At 37.1% G+C, this 18,793-nt stretch overlaps 3 protein-coding genes across 4 annotated transcripts; 2 read left to right on the forward strand and 1 right to left on the reverse strand.

Moving 5' to 3' along the window:
- Positions 1 to 7,386: 7,386 nt before the first annotated feature.
- LOC5519518 (charged multivesicular body protein 4b) lies at positions 7,387 to 12,278 on the forward strand. Its single transcript, XM_001639294.3, has 5 exons — positions 7,387 to 7,703; positions 7,796 to 7,973; positions 9,250 to 9,364; positions 9,511 to 9,634; positions 10,371 to 12,278. The coding sequence occupies exons 1-5, from the start codon at positions 7,535 to 7,537 to the stop codon at positions 10,430 to 10,432; spliced, it is 648 nt and encodes a 215-aa protein (XP_001639344.1). The 5' UTR covers positions 7,387 to 7,534; the 3' UTR covers positions 10,433 to 12,278.
- Positions 12,279 to 13,731: 1,453 nt separating this feature from the next.
- LOC5519455 (6-phosphogluconolactonase) lies at positions 13,732 to 15,143 on the reverse strand. Its single transcript, XM_001639373.3, has one exon. The coding sequence runs from the start codon at positions 15,114 to 15,116 to the stop codon at positions 14,373 to 14,375; it is 744 nt and encodes a 247-aa protein (XP_001639423.1). The 5' UTR covers positions 15,117 to 15,143; the 3' UTR covers positions 13,732 to 14,372.
- On the forward strand, positions 14,290 to 17,797 carry LOC5519456. Of its 2 annotated transcripts, none has more exons than XM_032364339.2 (2): positions 14,290 to 14,423; positions 15,138 to 17,797. In XM_032364339.2, the coding sequence occupies exon 2, from the start codon at positions 15,387 to 15,389 to the stop codon at positions 17,250 to 17,252; it is 1,866 nt and encodes a 621-aa protein (XP_032220230.1). In that variant the 5' UTR covers positions 14,290 to 14,423; positions 15,138 to 15,386; the 3' UTR covers positions 17,253 to 17,797. The 2 variants fall into 2 exon arrangements, with proteins under 2 accessions (XP_032220230.1, XP_048576899.1); XM_048720942.1 differs by lacking the exon at positions 14,290 to 14,423 and adding an exon at positions 14,646 to 14,785.
- Positions 17,798 to 18,793: the final 996 nt, after the last annotated feature.

Here is an 18,793-nt window from a genome sequence, read left to right on the forward strand (position 1 = left end):
AAGAAGAGGGTATATTGGTTGAGAGAGTGCGAAATCACTGATGTCAAAATTTGGACAGTCAAAAATGAAATAATATTGAAGTATCCTGTACTGTAGGTGTGAAATAAAATTAGCACTTCACTTTTGCAACGCAGGATAAAGAGCCGTGTCTAATTAGTTGGCAAAATAAATTCCTGGCCAGGAAGTGAAAAATTGCGTGAGTCAAAATCGGCATGTACTTTACTCTTATGTTAACTTTTATTTATTTATATTATCCTAAAATTTAAAAAAAACTCCTGTTTATTTGGAAAATCAGCCTTTGAAGACCCTTCTCGCATTTTGGTTTCGAAAAAGTGCATGTCATTCCCACCCATTGTTCTCATTTTTTTAGGAAATTACCTTGTTCAAAGTAATATCCTTTTATTCAAACTTTCTTTGCTGTTTTTCAGATTGATTTTAGTAGAATCATACCATAAAAGTGTTTTTTTTTTTTAAACGAAAGGAAGAGATGTGATCTTGGTCTTAAACCCTTATAGCAAGAGAGCATAAACAATTACTCTCTTCCATAATCAATGCAAGTTAACAGCAATTTTTCAGGAATGTATAAAGTGCGTTCTTGCTATCCTTGTTCTACCTGTCTATTTTAAAACAATTAATCGACATTACCTGTAAAAGCCCAAGTATTCAATAATGTCAAGTGCTTTTTGTCATAACATAACGTTTTGGGACACATATTCTAGACATACTTTACTTTTGTAAAGTGGCTTCCTAAGTTCAAATAAATCATCAAACCACCTTTATTCCTTGACAAAAGAGCCTTTACAGACGTCGCTTTAAAGTGTGTTTTTTTGGCCTTGCATCCGAAACTTAATAAATAAAAATTTTACCGGTGCATAAAACTTTTATAGAAAATTCAAAATGTGTTTTTGCATCTAATGTGTGCGTTTTGCGTCTTTTAACATACATGGGCGGTCGACGAATGTATCACTAAGCATATCCTTTTGACCTGTAATTTTTATTCATAATAAAAATCAAAGAATATCATGCCCGATTAATTTTCTCTATTCTCAATCATCGCTTTTTATATTTCAAGTGACCGTATCTATAAATAAATAAATAAATAAATAAATAAATAAATAAATAAATAAATAAATAAATAAATAAATAAATAAATAAATAAATAAATAAATAAATAAATAAATAAATAAATAAATAAATAAATAAATAAATAAATAAATAAATAAATAAATAAATAAATAAATAAGTAAATAAGTAAATAAGTAAATAAGTAAATAAGTAAATAAGTAAATAAGTAAATAAATAAATAAATAAATAAATAAATAAATAAATAAATAAATAAATAAATAAATAAATAAATAAATAAATAAATAAATAAATAAATAAATAATAGTGAAAAATCTTGTTTTACAATGACATGATGTACACTTATTAGTTTTTACCATAAAAAAACTCTTGTTTTTTTTGGTAAAACTTTCTTAGTATTGATTTAGCATATATAACATGTCTTCTGTTGATATTATTGCTATGGAAACGAGATAACAGAGATTTTTGTCATTTATATCTCATTAAAAAGGCGCGCCACCTCTAATAACTGGAATACAGTCCAATATTAGGCTGACAAGCTACCAATTTTCAAGCCCGTTGAGCGATTTATGCTCAAAACAAGTTGGAGATTATCTATATAGATAAAGAGGTTTTTAACTCATAGAGACGTAATACTACTTGGGTTTGCCTGTAGGCTTTGATATCACGTCCGCCGTCTTGGATTATGCGCTACGCAGGGGGAGGGGGAGGAGCGCACCCACTGCCCTCCCCCCTGCTCAGCGCATAAGATGACGGCCCGACAAACTCCGTGTTCTCGGGGTTTTCGTGCCGGAAAAGCCATCAAAGCCTACAGTTAGGCTAAGTTGAGATGGAGTTGAATTGGATGAAATTCACCAATGCAACACCATATCAAAATTTGGGTGTCCTTCATACCCACTCGGCCGACCTCTTGGGAGCCTGGATCTAAGGGCTTTTCGAGATCAGTGAGAAAAAAGATTTGACCAAGCGATCAAGGTTTTCTAACAAATTTTGGCCGCAAGTCTCAAATTGACATAAATCAGCATATTTTCACCATGTTTTCAGGAGATCAGGGAACGGGGAAACTGCAGCTCCTCTATATGGGCATCAATGCCCATATAAGGCAATACATACGAAGGACACTATATGTGGGGAATATGTTTGATATGCCGTGGTTCGTCGGTCGGTAATTTTTGTATCAAACAATCGAGACTTAACCAACAAAAATACTCTTTCTCAAGAATCAAGTTTGGAACAGCCTGAACACCAACATCAGGAAATCGCCAAAATATAGATTTAAAAAAGAAGTCCAATCAATGCTTTTTCAAATGCTTGAGACTGAGGACAGTTATGCTGACATATATACGATACTCAATATTCAACAATAATCCTCCCAATTTTTCTTCTTCACTCTTTTCCTACTTTTCTTAATATGCAAACAAAAATATCTATAATTTAATACTCATTATGTATACTATAGTTCTTTTTACTATTTATGAAATCTAACGTCCTTCACACTGTCGGCCTAGACTAGCTAAGCTATTTGCCGACAGTGTGTCTATGTAAAATATTATTTGTAAAAGAAAATAAAAAAAACTGTTCTGTTCTGTGTTCTGTTCTGATGGTATGCACGTTATAAAAAAATAATAATCACAATAATCATAAGCAAGCTCCTTGCCCCTCAAACATCAAATTATATCTCCGTACATTTCAACACCACTATAATACAATACTTTTAATAGTGGATAATTATTTTATTTTGAAGCTTATAGCAAATGAACCGTTCTTTTTTTCAATTGTAAAGAATAACAGAGAAGTGGTGATTGATATTCTTTTAATCCATCTATCGATACCAACTATATTATATATTACTTCTGAGGGAAATCTCCCATTTTATTCCCAAGTCTTCAACTGCTATATCGAATATCTATATACCAATATCGATTAAACAATGTTGGGCACCAGACCTCTTTGCGGTCAAAAAGCGGGCGTGGCTATTGTTAATCTCCTTGACTGTAGAAACACTCTCGCTACATTAGCTTTTTGCGCTTTGATTAAATTTGGTTTGCGCGCCTAAACGATATAAAAATATGCCATTGCTGCAAAATCAAACAATCGAAAATAGCAGAGACGATCTAGTGACTTTTCCCCAAAAACACTATGCTCGCGAAAATTCCCAAGTTGACAGTATTCAAGAAAGAGAAATACCAGCATGACTTTATGCTAACACTTTTATAATCATTTAGACACATATTCAAAGTGGGATTTTATATGCCTAGTAACCCATTTCCTTTACAATTTTCATGGATAATAAACGGTGTCCAATATGATATCCTTTATTGTGAATTTTAAACCCTAATAAAGAATAAGGAAAAGTAATATCAGAGCATTTTATCCATGTCACTATCAGGTGATATGGTTAGAGATAACAATGGTCTTATACAGCTAAAAATTCAATTTCATTCAATTTCATCTTTGGCATTTTTTTCTCACCATTGACAATTTGCAGGTTGCACTTTCAGTTTTTGCCCTAGAGGCCTGCCAGGGGAGTATCATACAGACGGAAACGTAGGAAGAAACCACCGCGGACGGCCTCTATCTGCTGGTGTGCGTCGGACCTTGTGGTCTGCGTCGACAGTTGATTAATTGATAAAACCTTTAAAAGAAAAAGTCGACAACAACGCAGATTTATGTTTTTTGGAACGATATTTCGGCAGGCCAATACCTGCCTTCTTCAGGTTATAAATGAGTTCAATTTATACCAGACAAGTGATAGCTTAGAAACTATGTTACAATGTTATAAATGTACTTATTATCTGGTAAAGCATACCATTGTTTCATTCCTAATCGACTCACGGTCATACTTTCCCTAATATTTCTTATTATCTCTTTATTTGGGATTCCTGGTGTAGCAAGGGGGCATATCAGTAGAGCTTCGATGGTGACTGATTAAATTCAATTTTTAAAGGTTTCATCGGTTGACTTTTAATTCCTCAAAAATCACTTCAGATGGTCAAAGTCTTTATTTCTTCATTGCCTTTTCTCTCGCATCCTAGATTTACCGAAGCTGTTTTCTTTATAGAATAAAATGCCAATATGATGTTGTTGAGAATGATGTTGTTGATGTTGTTGAGAATGAACTCCCATTTTGTTACTTACCCCAAAATATTCTAAGCTCGCTTCAAATTCCACATATTACCGTAATCCAGCACAACATAAGCTACACGAGCTTTGGAAAATGCCTTTGCATTCACACCTGTAAGCTTTTTAATCAATATTGGCTATAAATGACATTATTTCAGGTGAATTGTCAACATCAATCTAAAAGCGTACAATCTATTTAGTTCATTTTAATGAAGTCAAAATTTGCCATTTTAGTTTAAAGAAAGGATCTGCAAATACATCATTTCTAGTAACTTATAAAATCTTATTGAATTTCTGTGGAAGTGGTTACCTCTTCGTTGTACCTTAATTGGATTAATTTTACTTTCTGAGATAATAAAATAGATTCATTCTGACATAAATCTCTCCAACAATTTACCAAATATTAACTCAATTCTTCTGGTTTACCTCAAAAGTGTATCAGCAGGAAAATCTGAAATCTGAGAGTATTCTTTCTTTTTAAAATTACATTTTTTATTCCAGTTTTCAAGCCAAATATTGCTCTGTGTATTTGGGAGGGCGCATAACGTTATTTTTTATTTTTTTCCGTCAGTAGGGGAGAAACAAGATTTTTACTCACCTTACAGGTATTGCCAATCATAACACTCGATCATGCAGTGACATTTTTCAATAGAGCTAATTAAAATTATTTTATTTTTATTTTTATTTTTTTTCAAGGCCAAGGAGTTTCATAGGGCGCAACGTCTGAATGTGGAAGTCAGACCTTATGATCGATATTATGTACAATATGTGAAAAACAACTATTCGAGGGGTTATATGAATTATGGTGACTTTTCGTAATTAAAACCCGCTGAGAGCCAGAATTTATAAGAGTATATTCTAATTTTAGGCGTGAAATTCTGAAGCTCCTCCGGTGTGCTCTTCTTTGGCTAATGATACAAACTTAGCGCGCGGAACGTTACCCCTTCTTCAAGGCCCAGGAGAAGTTAAAGAAAAAATATGATAGAAAATTGGCTGAATCGCTTAGCAGTATTTAGAGTGATAGGATTAAAAAGGAAACATCGAATGTGTGCTAGACGCTCTTCCTTTGCGAACCGTTTCCACACCCTAAGCTAACATATTGCGAGTCTTTGATGAAAATGGAAAAAAGGCATATACATGTAGAGTATATTTACAGATGTACGAAAACGTCTTTCGCTTCGTCTAATTGACACCTTAGAAATAGGTATAAATAAAGAAAATAAAGAAGTTAGGTATGATACCTTTACTTGTCTGTCCTCTTCCGGCCCTTTGAACTTTTGACGTAGTCCTTACAGTTGTGCCTTATATAAAGGTCCGTTCAGAAGACAAGCTGTCGAGATGCCGAAAAATAGATTACATTAAACTTATTAAAAGACAAAGTCAATCCGGCAAATGACATTTGCTGTACTCGCCTCATAGCTAAAGAGCTAATAACAGAGTATATCGAGGGTGATATCAAAAGGCATATAGATCCCGATTATAGTTTTGTTCTTTATCTTCGCAAGAAATGGAATGACAAAGGGAGACATATAGGATTCGATGTATTATTTTAAATCCATTTGATAATCAAGATCCTTTAAATGTCCATTTAATCCATTTAGTCCATTCGCGTGGCGCCTCTGCGCATGAAAAAAAAAAAGGATCTCAATGGGGGTACCATTCACGATTAACGGTTAAAAATAGGTGTTTACAGGCTGAACGGTCGAAAAATAGGCGATTTTTTTTTTACTGTTGCGGTTAATTTTCCGGTATCTTAATTACGGTTAAAGGTTATTTCTTTCTCAAATTTACGCTTAGCGCTTTTTATTTGCCGGTTCGTTAAATGGTTAACCCGGTAACCCCATTGACACTCTCTGAAAGGGCTGGGACTATTTTTTTTGTATAGTTGGATTACGCACGCTGGTCACGTATCACTTAGCACAGAAAATTATTTAAGGAATTTTCCAAGTTAAAATTATTTTCTCCATTTTCAATTAATCATTTTATTAATCAATCATTCCAGTACAAATAATATATACTTGCAGATATTTGATCATAACAATCCAAACCGACCGGTAAACGGTTCTAAAATATGTGCAATTATCCGCTAATAGACTTTTTGAGCCCATTCTCAGTAACAGTTTTAACCCCATCTAGAACCTATTTTATATTTCGTCAATTATTCAGACCCCTACTGCAAAAGGCACAAAACGGATCTGTTCCGCAAAATATCCGTTTTTGCTGGCTTGGAAAATGTTAGACCTCTGGGTTGCTGGGGAAAAGATCGTCCCGAATGGTTCTGCTGGCAAATTTGTGGAGTCGATTCGAGGCAATTATTATCGGTGCGTTAAAATGCCTAAACACTGCAGGCTAGAAAAAAAAGGATTGGTCCCTCCTGTATAAAAGGAATATATATTTTTTTCCCAGCAACTTCTGAAATTGATATTTTTGGCATCAAAACATATTTAGACGACGAAATATGCAGGCGCAAATCCAGCATTTCAAAATGGGGGTGGATGATCTATTGGTTCTTGTAGGTAGATCTACATAGATCATACAATACTCCGCACTAAATTGGATTTGTTCGCGTCAGCAGGCGGGCGAAGGCACATGGACATTACTTCCCCTCCCTCTCAGACGCATATTCTTTATTCAAACAATTTCTTTTCCACTCAAACAGCCAATCCATCCCCACCTGTATCCGCTTCTGATATGCCATTTTAACTTGTTTCGGGAAGGGGGGCTCTTTACTTTGGCAGGTTGTTATGAGGAAGTGCAGTTTCACTGAAGGTAAAAGAGCTTTGCAATGGCTCTCCGGCCATGACACAAATTTTAGTCAAATTCTGATATTGACATATGAGCTTTTGGTACAGTGGGAGACTTTCGAGACTTACGAAAATTTCGATGGAAATGGACACAAACTGTCAATAAACATAGTTTTCAATAAAATATTGCATATTATTTCACAATCATTGACAGTTTAAAGTTCAACGGTTTGTAAACAATCTGACTCCAGACATGCGCAGTACCATTTTATTTCTACATAAGGCCATGTTAATAAAAACTGATTTCTTTTGTTCTTTCGTTACTTTGGCGCGTTTTGCGGAGGCCGAACACTCCTTTTGTCGTGTCGAATCTCGTGAAATGATCGAGTTTCTAATTTTGGTAGCTATTACATCATGGTTCAGCGGCCCTGGGTTTGAGGATGACGTCATGCGCACAAAAAGGGCCTGGAGCCGAGTGCTATTCCAACAGCATAAGATTTGCTAAGGAAGGAGGTAAACTTCTCTTGCATTTTACAGGAGTTTCAGGTATTTCGCTGCTTTTTATTTTAACCTAGCTGTTCAAGATGTGGAGCATGTTCGGCAAGAAAAAGGAGACTCCTCCAACAACGCAAGAAGCCATCCAAAAACTTCGATCAACGGAGGAGTTGTTGCAGAAGAAGAGTGATTTTCTAGAGAAGAAAATAGAAAACGAGTTACAAATAGCGAAGCAAAATGCATCCAAAAACAAACGAAGTACGTTTAAACCATTTAAAGACTATAATGAAGGCTTTAGTAGTCTCTAAAGCTGTTGTGTTGAGAATTTTTTATGTGTTTTATTTCTTTAGCTGCTTTGAATGCTCTAAAGCGGAAGAAACGACTGGAAAAACAGTTGAACCAAATAGATGGGACACTATCAACCATCGAGTTTCAGAGAGAAGCGTTAGAAGGTGCAAATACCAACACAGAAGTATTAAAGAACATGTCCTATGCTGCTAAGGCGCTCAAGGCTGCTCACCAACAACTGTGAGTGCTATTACAACTGTTATAATTTGATGTATTTCACATCTCACATCTTGTCATCACAAAAAGTTAGGACACAAGTCTATTGTTTTTTTTATATATATTTCGAGTCAGCAATTAGTAATTAAGAACTGGCAACCACACATGGAACCACTAGTTCCATTTTTGTTGCTCTTGCATTCTGTGCATGCAGCGTGTATGTCCAGGTCACTTAACCAGTACTGTACAAAAGGACCTAAACTTGTTGGCAATGAAATGCTTACAGTATGTTGGTGCAACATGAAATACCACAGCCTTGTGCTACTGCTATACACACCTTTCAAATAGGTTTTCTCTTGAAAATCCATGCATCGTAACCCGCATTGGTTCATGGGAAACATTTAGTTGCCAAATCTTGGTCCTGAAAGTCAAGTGAATATTACAACACATTGATTCTCTGAGGGCAACCTTATTTAAAACAGGGGTATACTGGTGGAGGTGTATGTACCTCTGATCTACCTCTTTTATTATTATTTATCACCAACATAATGCATATTTAGTGTAACCATACAAGGGGCAGCGATGGTTACTCAAAATTCTAAAAGTCTCGCAAAATCACAGTCTTGAAATCTTGGCACTTTTTACACAAGTGTTGAAGTCTCGTTTTTTTTTTTCAAAATTTAAGGGGGCTTGGAGCCTCATTTTTTCTACCACGGTCTCGGAGTCTCGGATTTTTAAACGCAATCTGTTTAATGTTGTTACCATGCTTATGGTTTTCCTCCTTTTCCAAGCCTTTATGCTCTAAACAGAAGATTTAGCTACTATAGCAAGATAGTATTGTAACTCTACTCATTCTTTGTTCAACTGATGATTATAACATACCTGAGAGCATGTTATGAAGCTCAGACTCAGTTGTTAAGAGGCTCAGGCTCGGATTTTAACTTTTGACAAAAGTCTCAGGCTCAGCGCATCAGCAAGTCTTGGATTTACCCATTGCTACCCCTTATACAGCTAAGCATAAAAATATATTTAGTATTTAGCATACAGCTAAGCATAAGGACATTATTGATCAATAGGGGTACTAGTATAGTAATAAACATTATTATTAGTACATATAATACTGCCATATATAGTTAATATAACTTTTTTGCGTGTCTGTGCTTTTTACTAATTTTTATTATTTTTTCATTAGCAGTATTTTTTTATTTGCGGTGTTTAGTTTAGTTATCTATGATAGATCAAACTTATTACCTTTGTTACCTTGTCAAGAACTTTTATTTATTGTTTATTTTGTAACCAGGGATGTTGATGATGTTCATGACATGATGGATGATATCCAAGAGCAGACAGAACTTGCCGACGAAATCTCTCGTGCTATATCCGAGCCTGCTGGTTTTGGCATGGATATTGATGAGGTACTTTTAACTGTAAAAACAATAGAAAATAGGTCATGCATGCCTAAAAAGATACATGGCACTTTGTTCTATTGTAAGATTTTTTAAAATTTTACAATAAAATAATAAATAAAAAATTAAAATAAAAATTGTTTTTCTGTCTACAGGATGAACTAAATGCTGAGTTAGATGAGTTGGAACAGTCAGAAATAGATAAACAAATTTTGGATATTGGTCCTACAAGTACTGGACTTCCATCTGTGCCTGAGACAGAACTTCCATCTCGACCAGGTAAAGCCTTAGCCAATCCCAAATTGCCCATACTTATTTACCCCATACCTTGAAACCAATAGAAGCTCCCTCTTCAAGCAAAGGTGGGTTACCAAACCCAATGTTGGTACCCAGAATCTGGGTACAGGAGACACTGGCTGGCATATGTAAATTTTCCACTTATATTTTGATTTACAGGTGAAGTACCACCTCCAACCCCGTCCCCCAACATTATAGTAAAATAAAAAATATATAGATGTATAGGATGTAGTATTACTGTAGATCAGGAAACAACAAGGTTTTCAATTGGTGCAGAGATTCTTTCTGCTCTATTATGTGAGTTGTTGCGATAAAGAATAAAAAGCTCTACTTAGGTACCACACTTCTCTGACTATAGTAGAAAACCTCTGGCATAACATTGGGCCCTTATGCCACAAAATGCCCCATATGTACTGTATATTAGTTTTCCTTTTACCCCATATATCATACAAAGTACTCATATCTCAGTAGAGTTGTTGACATAAACATTTCTCTATAATTGCTGTTACCTGTGGTTGGTTTAGCCAACATTTTAAAATCATGTCAGAAAATGCACAATTTATTTAATAATAGTACTAATAATAATACTTTATTTTTTTTAGCGCCATTTCCTAAAGCTCAAAACTAAAAGAATATAATGACATTCCTTTAGGAAGTTCTGATTCTCCCTCTTCAAGTATCTGCTATCTGAGCTTTCATTTCCATATTGTTGTTTCAGCAAAAGCCAAGAAGAAAACTGAAGATGATGATTTGGCCGAACTGGAGGCATGGGCATCCTAGGAAAACGAATACACTATTCCAATCGGGCTGTTTATTATGAATTAACATGTCTTAGTACACTGGGGCAGACTACTAAGCTTCATATACTGTACCTAGGAATCTGTACAAAGCAATACTGAAAACACAGTAATTTCAGAATTAAGCCAATAGAAATCCTGCAAGCAGTGTGACAGCCTTCCCTTTATTTTATAAAAATACCCTATTATTATTACAACATAATTACTAAATACTGTGAATATTGATTTTTTTGTTTGTTTATTTTCACACTTTTGCATTGCTTGAAAATAGACATTGCAAAAATTCAAAATCGTTCCAAATGAGATTCCCAAGTATGCAAAAGTTAATTCACAGTACAGTAGAAGTGACGTTCTTTGTGCAATTTCTGTACTTAACCCTTAAGCTAGCCTCCTCCGCAGGCAACTCATAAAGAAAAGGAGGGAAAGAATGGGTTACCTGTGGCAAAATTGCGGAGGAAGGAAATTAAAGTTCATAAAACCTTTCACTTATATCAATCTAGCTAAAACAAAGCATAGAAAACTTTCAAATTCTGAAAAGGGAATTCAATTTGATTGAAATTTGAATTTTCTACAGATCTTTAAAAATTTTCCTGGCCGCACGAAAGGAGATTGAATCGAGTGAACAATTCCAAGTTTTGGTGGGAAAATCCGATACAACGTATTTTCCTTAAATCCGTTAATATTCAGATACGGCAATACCACAAAATATTGGCGAAGTGTTGCCTATTGCAATTCTTCCCACAATAAAGTGAAGAATAATTTAAAGTCGAGAATTGTATGCGAAAAAAGAAAATATTGTTTTGTTGTAGGTTTCAAAAAAAGCGCGCGCTCGTGAGAATGTCGTCATTCTTGATTGCGAATGCAGCTCGCGCGCACAATGCAAAAACAATTCAAAGACTAAAAAATATCTGCTAAATTTTGCAAATTTGTTTCCTGAAGTTAAATAATCATTTGACTACCAGGTTGAGATATAAAAATGACTGTAAAAGTCGTAACCACACAACGTTCTTTAGCAATAACTAAGAAGACACGAAGAGGGGAACCGGTTTAGCTCGCACATATGTTTTCTCATGTAATTTGGTTCACATCTCGATCTGCTTCACAAATGACTGGACCCGGGCCTTTCAGTTCACTGCCTTTTTTCCGAAGGTTGACCAAAATACCTCAAAATTACAGATTTGATTTATTTGCACGAACGCCTGTTTTATAAGGTCCATACGAACCACATACCATTTAAAGTCTATCAACTCTGAAAGGTTATATGGACTTTAAGGTTTGTCACTACCATTTTTTGCCACATGAAACCCAATCCTTTTTTTTTCTTTTTCTGCTCTTTGAGATGCCTGTGGAGGAGGCTACCCTTAAGTCATTTTTATGGTAGATAATTTGACCAGTGGTGGGTATCTTTGTAGGAAAATAATAGAAATTAAAAGTATTGGGAGCTCACAATGCCACTTCTTAAAGTACAAAAAGTTAAAGGTGATCTGACTTGGGTGGTGCATATTTCATAGGCTATGCAAATGATGCCAGCAGCTCAAGTATTGAATGATAGAGGGATAGCTTTATTTTATGCTAAGTGTTTTGGATTTTGAATAGAAAATATAACACTGCTACACAAGTCTGGCCAATACCATGTCTTTTTGTTTGAGTTGAAATGATGACAATTGAATTTTGCCATAGTCATGTTTGGACAAATCTATGTTCTGTTAAACCAATAGAATATCTGCTGTACAGTTTTTTTTTAACATTACTCAAGTCAAATATAAGGATTTATACTTAGTGAAGTAATCTATCTAGTGATCTTTTATTGAGTAAACATCATAACCACACTGGTGTTTGCTTATTTGAAAACGTTTTAGGTGGCACAAAACATCCTAACAGGTTAACATACTACGGAAGGACAGTGTGTGATTGTAGGAAGGAGTATTCTAAAACCTAGGAGAATAACCTAAATTTTTGTGTGAAAGGTGGTGGTGCAGGTTGAATTAGCCCATAAACTTTTGCACTAAGAAAAAGTAAACCTCCCACAGCCCTTGAAAACTGAGAGGGGAGGCACAACACACTAAAAAAATGGGGGGCACAGCCATGCCCCTACTGGTCTTTATTAAAATTACAGAAAAGCGGGGAAGGGAACAGGTCCCCCTGTCCATCTAGGTGGTACAGCACTACCCCAAACATCTTCTCTTGTACAGAAAAGTTTTGTTTTTGATCATGTGGCTAAGTTTCACAGGTGCTAATAGGCAGATTCAAACCAAACACAGAAATCTTAAGGTAATTCCCTTGAAATAGTTCTACAACCCAGAATTTTTTAAAACTTTGCATTAACAATATTGAAGTTAAGGGCTTTCAAAAAATGTAATAAAAAAAATAGGGGTACTGACCTCGTTTTCACAACAGAGGGGCGTAGAGTTGACACGTTTTCATTGATCGAGCAAGGAAAAATCCCAACTCTTAGTTTTCAAAAAGAGTGCCTATAGTCTTTGGAAAGTTAAGTTGTGTTTGTCGAGCTGCCAATATCCGATCTCCTAAACAATAACCCGTAGTACCTAATGTTTAAAACAAATCACATTTTAAGAGATCACACTAAAATACATTTTTCAGTATATATTTAACTATTTGAGCAAATAAAAAATGGGGGTAACCGACTTCGTTTTTCTGTCAAAGCGATTTTAAGTAAAAAACGCGTGCCTTTTGCTGTGTTTTCTTGTACAACTGTGGCGGGCGCGCACTTAATACCGGAAAATTCGGCCATATAATCATATAATCTCTTATTGCAAGTCTCCCATTCAAAGTTAGTCGAAGTAGTGCTCCTCCCCTTACAGGCCCCAGCATTTCATAGAGCATGTGCCACATCAGAGCCAGCTAAACAGGCTAAGGGTGCATCTTTTTACTCCCGATCCCGGAATGAGAATGATTAGAATAGAAAAAGCGCACGCTCGTTTATCGTATAGTTGCCTTGTGTGTTAACTCCTTCCTCCCCCTCCCCCCCCCCTTATGCTCAAGATTCGGTACAGGCATGCTAGTGACAAAGATTATTTAGTGTCCCTAAAACGTACTTAGATATTGAGCATGTCATACCTTTTAACTTCAAACTCCAACAGAATACCAAGCAATTTATCTTCACTGCTGTTGTACCAGGAAAACTAAAAGTTTTACAGTTTTATATTTGTTGTCTTGAAAGGGAATGTAAATGTATGACAGATGTGATGTGTCCCTTTTTTTTTCTTCTTCAGATTTTCCAAAGGGCCCTGACTGCTTACTTGTGTAAATAGTACCTCCAAGTGCATTACTTTGTAATTTATTCAACTAAGGCAAAAGTATGAAATATAGTATTGGTACATTTCACTAAGTTTCAGTTGCTGATTAAAATGTTTACCCAAAGACAATAGAGACTGTTGATTGATTGATAGAATGTTCTATGTGAGCTGCTCACTAATTTAAAGATATTTTTTTGTAATGGAAAATGCTCTGCTACAGAAGCAGAACTATTAGGGGGGGGGGGTGAATAGGGGTATGTAAATCCGCCGATCTGCAACATTTTCGGGGCAAATCCGTGGATCTGCAGATATTTTTAGATCCGCATGGTTTGACAGATAAACAAAAGAATTGATTGAAATTCACTTAAAAACTAAAATTCTACAGTCAAAGCAGTCAAAATCCGAAATCTGTGCCCAAATTGTCAACAGATCCGTGATCCGCCGTATTTCCAAAATCCGCCAATCCGCTGAAATAATCATCAAAATCCGTAATCCGTGAGCATTTAGAGGCCGAATCCGCCGATCCGTGAACCTATCCATCCCCCCATTAGATACCATTACATATGCCAATTATCCCCCTCATCAAAAGAAGCATAGTGTCCAAATTATTTCTGAAATCTTTGACAAACTTGTTAAGCTAATCAAACCATTCACTTGTTTCATACTCTAAAGTCCAGGTTTTGTCAACAGACTTGCAGAGGCATCATCGACAAACCAGTGAGTATCTCCATTTGTAAGCTTCAGCCTTGCAGCCGGAAGAGGGTCTGATTCATTTCCCTCTAATACTCTTTTCACAACCTCCGCCTTGCCAGAGCCTGTAGCTACAAATACAGCAGAATGTGCTTCATTGAGTAGTGCATATGTTAGAGTAATTCGAGACGGTGGAGGCTTAGGCGAATCGGAAATTGCAGCGACTAGCTTTGATGACTCAGTGAGCAATGGGTGGCCTGGGAAAAGGGAACAAATGTGCCCATCAGGCCCCATCCCCAAAAGAAGCATATCTAACTGAGGAGGCTCTTTTTCGCTAGGGAATAATTCTCTTAGTCTTTTTTCGTATTCCACTGCTGCTTTTTCCAAGGGTAAGCTATAGTCCAGACTTATCACGCACTCTGGCTTCGTCTTGATGACATCCAATAGGTTATCCTTTACTAGTTTGTAGTTGCTATCAGGGTGGTTTAGACTAGCATAGCGCTCATCACAAAAGAAAACTCGCCATTTGGAAAAATCTAACTTCAGCCCCAGAGAAACAAGCCCCTTGCAAACGATCTTCGCGCTACTTCCTCCAGAAAATGCAACTGCGAAGAAACCGTGGTCTGCTATGGCTTTAGTAGACTTTTCAGCAATTAAAGAGCAGACTGACATTTGCAAATCCACTTCAGAGGAAAATCGATGCACTTTCTTAGTCGCCATTTTTTTTTTTTTTTTTTTCAGCTCGCATTGAGTTATGGATATATACAGTTTCCTTTATCCACCAATCACGCCCTACGACAGATTCCATCAAGAGAAAGTAACCAATCAAGAGAGGTGATATATGTCAATCTACAAAGCACGCTTTGACTAACTTTAGCCAAAAGGGAAGCGAGGGTGATTGTTGTTCCGTGTTTTCCGACTTTAAACTGTCAAAGATAACCGTGAATTTCTTCAAAACACTCTAGAAAAGGCTCACTTGCCCCGTGAACAATGCCAGTTGTAATTAAGATGAAAGGGCTGCCTTTTGAGGCCACATCCAGAGATATACAGATGTTCTTCGACGGGTTAAGTTTGCGAGAGAAAGACATCCATTTGGCAGCAAACAAGGATGGAAAAGCGTCAGGAATAAGCTTTGCGGTGTTTAATGTCGACGACGATGCCAGAAAAGCCATGTACAGGACTGGTAAATACATGGGTAAACGCTATATTGAGCTTTTTCTCAGCAGCCAAGCTGAAATGGAGTCGGTTTTGTACAACGGAGTTCCGGAACCAAAACACAAAGGGGGCAAAGAAGCAATGGGTGAACGTGCTTCCATGGCCATGGGCTTTGGTGGTCGAGGAGAAGCTATGGAGGGGAGAAATCGAGATCGTAGCACAGATGGGCTAAGGGGGTTTTTCAGTGGGAGAGATGAGCCAAGGGTTGCCATTCCAGTGGATAAAGCTTATGGTAAAAGTTTTGACAAGCGAGAAAGGGTGAGCCGCAGAGGGCATGATCGGTCGCTGCCAGGCAGTGAAGAAAGACCAGGGTCTAGAGGTAGAGCTCAAATGCATGTTGAGGATATGGGTAGAAGAATGTCTGGGGGTGGTGTAGAAGTTGGTGGGGTTCAGCAGCCTGGGCGATGGGGTGATATGCCTTTAGCACAGCAAATGCCACCAGCACATCTCCCAGAATGGGCAGAGGGTGTTGGGTATTTTCAAAATGATCCCAGGGCTAATTTAAACAGAATTGATCCTCGGGATGGGGCAGCTTTTGAAGAAATGCTTAGACAGCCTCAACCACTGATGGCAACCAAGCCTATAGCACCTGATGACAGTGGTAGGGGTCAGTTTGCCAGTGCTAAAAGAAGCAGGGATAGAAGCCGCAGCCCACACAGTCGTGAAAGGGGGCAAAGAGGAAGGGAACCTAGAGAGAGAGAAAGACAAAGAGCAAGGGGGGATCATAATTCTGATAACGGCAGCAATTCACAAGACCAAGAGGCAACCTCCACCATTGTGAGAATGTTTGGGCTGCCATTTGAATCCTCCAAACGAGATCTCTACAAGTTCTTCAATGGCCTAAAGATTGCATCAATAGACCTCCTGAAGCACAAAAGTGGGAAGAACCAAGGGAAAAACACTGGAGTGGCCTTTGTTGTCTTCAAGTCCAATAATGACGCAAGCAAGGCCTTGAAAATGGATCGCAGCTATATAGGGCACCGGTATATTGAATTACGTAGTGTTCCGAAGGATACAATGGTGAAAGAATTAGAAGCCAATGAAAGGGGTGCAAGGGGTCCAAAGGGTGGCTTTCGTGGTGATAAAGCTGGTCAACAAAGAGGATCTAGGGAGGATTTGGCAAAGGAAGATCTTGACAGAGAAAGGCGTATGCTTGAGGAAAGGAGATATGCATTGGAGGATAGAGGTTCATCTTCTGGAAGGTACAGAGATGAGTATGAGGATCCTAGGAGCTCGAGAAGAGCTTTTGATGATCCTCCAGATCAGGCATATGCTAGAAATCTCCAGCAATTCCAGTCAACACTACAAGATCAGTTGGCTAGGGTGGTATTACCTGGTGGTGCAGTTGATGTCAACCAAGCATTGGAGACCCTGAAAGTCATGACGGCCAGCATGAGTGGAGAAGGGTGTGTTGTGGGGATCAGGAATTTGCCGTCTTCTATCACTGCAGATCAGATTCTGGATTTCTTCTATGGGTTTAACGTCTTGCCAGAAACCATCAAAATCCACTACCTCTCACCTGGGCGTTCCTCAGGGGATGCTATGATTACATTCCCTACAAGTTCTGATGCATATGCTGCTATTGATCAACTGAACTTCAGGCCAGTTGGTAAGAAAAAGGTTCAGCTGTTTCTTGTCTAGCAGAGAGATGCCAAAATAGCTAACTCAACTTGTTTAAGGCTATTAGTTGTCATAGGTTTGGAAGCCTTGTGTGGATATTTGATACCCATGAACAGTTTAGCATTAGTGCAATGTGAGATTCATGGTGACTATCTAGTCTAGTTTTATTGAAACTGAGAAAGTGCATTCTAATGGTTAGAGGCTTAATTCTAGAAGTATTTCAAGTGAGCTGCTCAGTTCGCAGGATAATGCATTGAGACTGGAGCCATAAAGAGACACTAGCTTATTTGGACTAGCATTTTTAGTACTTAGATAATTTCTTATTCATTTATGCCTTGCATTTATATACCATATTAAAAGCTGCATTGGTTGGCTTCACCGTGCCCTTATCGCTACATCAAATGGCTGGGAAGTTTTGGGATGCAAGGGTAAATGGGTTATTGTTAAACAGATGTCATTTCCTGTCATGCCAATTTTGGCCACTACCATCAAGGAAACACAAATCTGGGGGCAAATGGTTTGAAGGGAAAGGGAAATTGCACACTATCAAGGAAATGGAATTTTTTTAAGGAAAAAAATTGTTGCTATTTGGTCTTCTGCAAAACAGATAGACAACTGCATTCTTCAAACTAGTCAGCATATCAATGCCTGTTTCTAACATTTTTGTTTTGTTTTTACAATATCAGGTGAGTCTCTTTCTTTTCTTCATGTTGTGAATTTGAATTATCTTCATTGCTTTAGTCTTTTTTAAACTTTGTTTTATATTAGTTTGCTTTTATACTGAATATTTTTATTTTATAGGATTCCAAGAAATAGCTGCTTTACCAGACAATCTGTTATTGGGGTCTGTACTTATTTTGTGAAAATTCTGTGCTTCTGAATAAAGCCACTGGAGCCAATAATTGTAAAGGTAAGCGTTTGTCTAACCCAGGAAGGCAGTTGGAATATATTTCCTAGAATTGTGGAATTCAATGTAAGTATGGTCTGTTCTATTCAATGCCTGCCATGTGCCTAGATTTAACTTGGTGAATCGTCAATGTACAATAATACCATTGTTGGTAAAAGGACCTCAATTACTGTAGTTCCCAGGAGATACTCTTGTTGGATATGCTGTACAATCTTGGGTATCTCATTTATTTAAGACTTGCAAGCTAATCAGATAAGGCTGATTGCCTTCTGCTATTATCTCTTTGGGTCATTGGAGAAATGAACTTAGGTCAATTTATCATCTGACTGTGAGTTGACTGCAAGATGCTGTTGCTTCACCTTTTTGTGCTCCTTGGGTAGTTTGGTGTATGCTACTGTTGAACCATCTGCATCCAACAGCTGTAGTATTTATTTCTCTTCCTGTAAGTCTAAGTGACAGTGAAGGTATTCCAAGTAAGGCTGCCAACAACATTGGGTGACTGGTTCAAGATGCTTGCTTGAAGCATCTCGTAGACCTAGGTTTGCCATTCCTATCAACAAAGTAATATGAGCTCCAGAGATTGAGTATGCTCAGATAGATCACGGTTGTATGTTGATTTGTCATCCGACAAGAATTTGTTACAATACATGTCTGA

The sequence above is a fragment of the Nematostella vectensis genome, chromosome 13, assembly GCF_932526225.1.
Source record: "Nematostella vectensis chromosome 13, jaNemVect1.1, whole genome shotgun sequence".
Classification (NCBI taxonomy): Eukaryota; Metazoa; Cnidaria; class Anthozoa; order Actiniaria; family Edwardsiidae; genus Nematostella; species Nematostella vectensis.

Excerpts from the sequence above, each read along its gene's own strand:
- LOC5519518 (XM_001639294.3), top strand. The coding sequence starts at position 7,535 with ATGTGGAGCATGTTCGGCAAGAAAAAGGAGACTCCTCCAACAACGCAA. Across the intron at positions 7,974-9,249 it reads AAGGCTGCTCACCAACAACT|GGATGTTGATGATGTTCATG; the intron begins GTGAGTGCTATT and ends TTTTGTAACCAG. Across the intron at positions 9,635-10,370 it reads AGAACTTCCATCTCGACCAG|CAAAAGCCAAGAAGAAAACT; the intron begins GTAAAGCCTTAG and ends TTGTTGTTTCAG.
- LOC5519455 (XM_001639373.3), bottom strand. The coding sequence starts at position 15,116 with ATGGCGACTAAGAAAGTGCATCGATTTTCCTCTGAAGTGGATTTGCAA.
- LOC5519456 (XM_032364339.2), top strand. The coding sequence starts at position 15,387 with ATGCCAGTTGTAATTAAGATGAAAGGGCTGCCTTTTGAGGCCACATCC.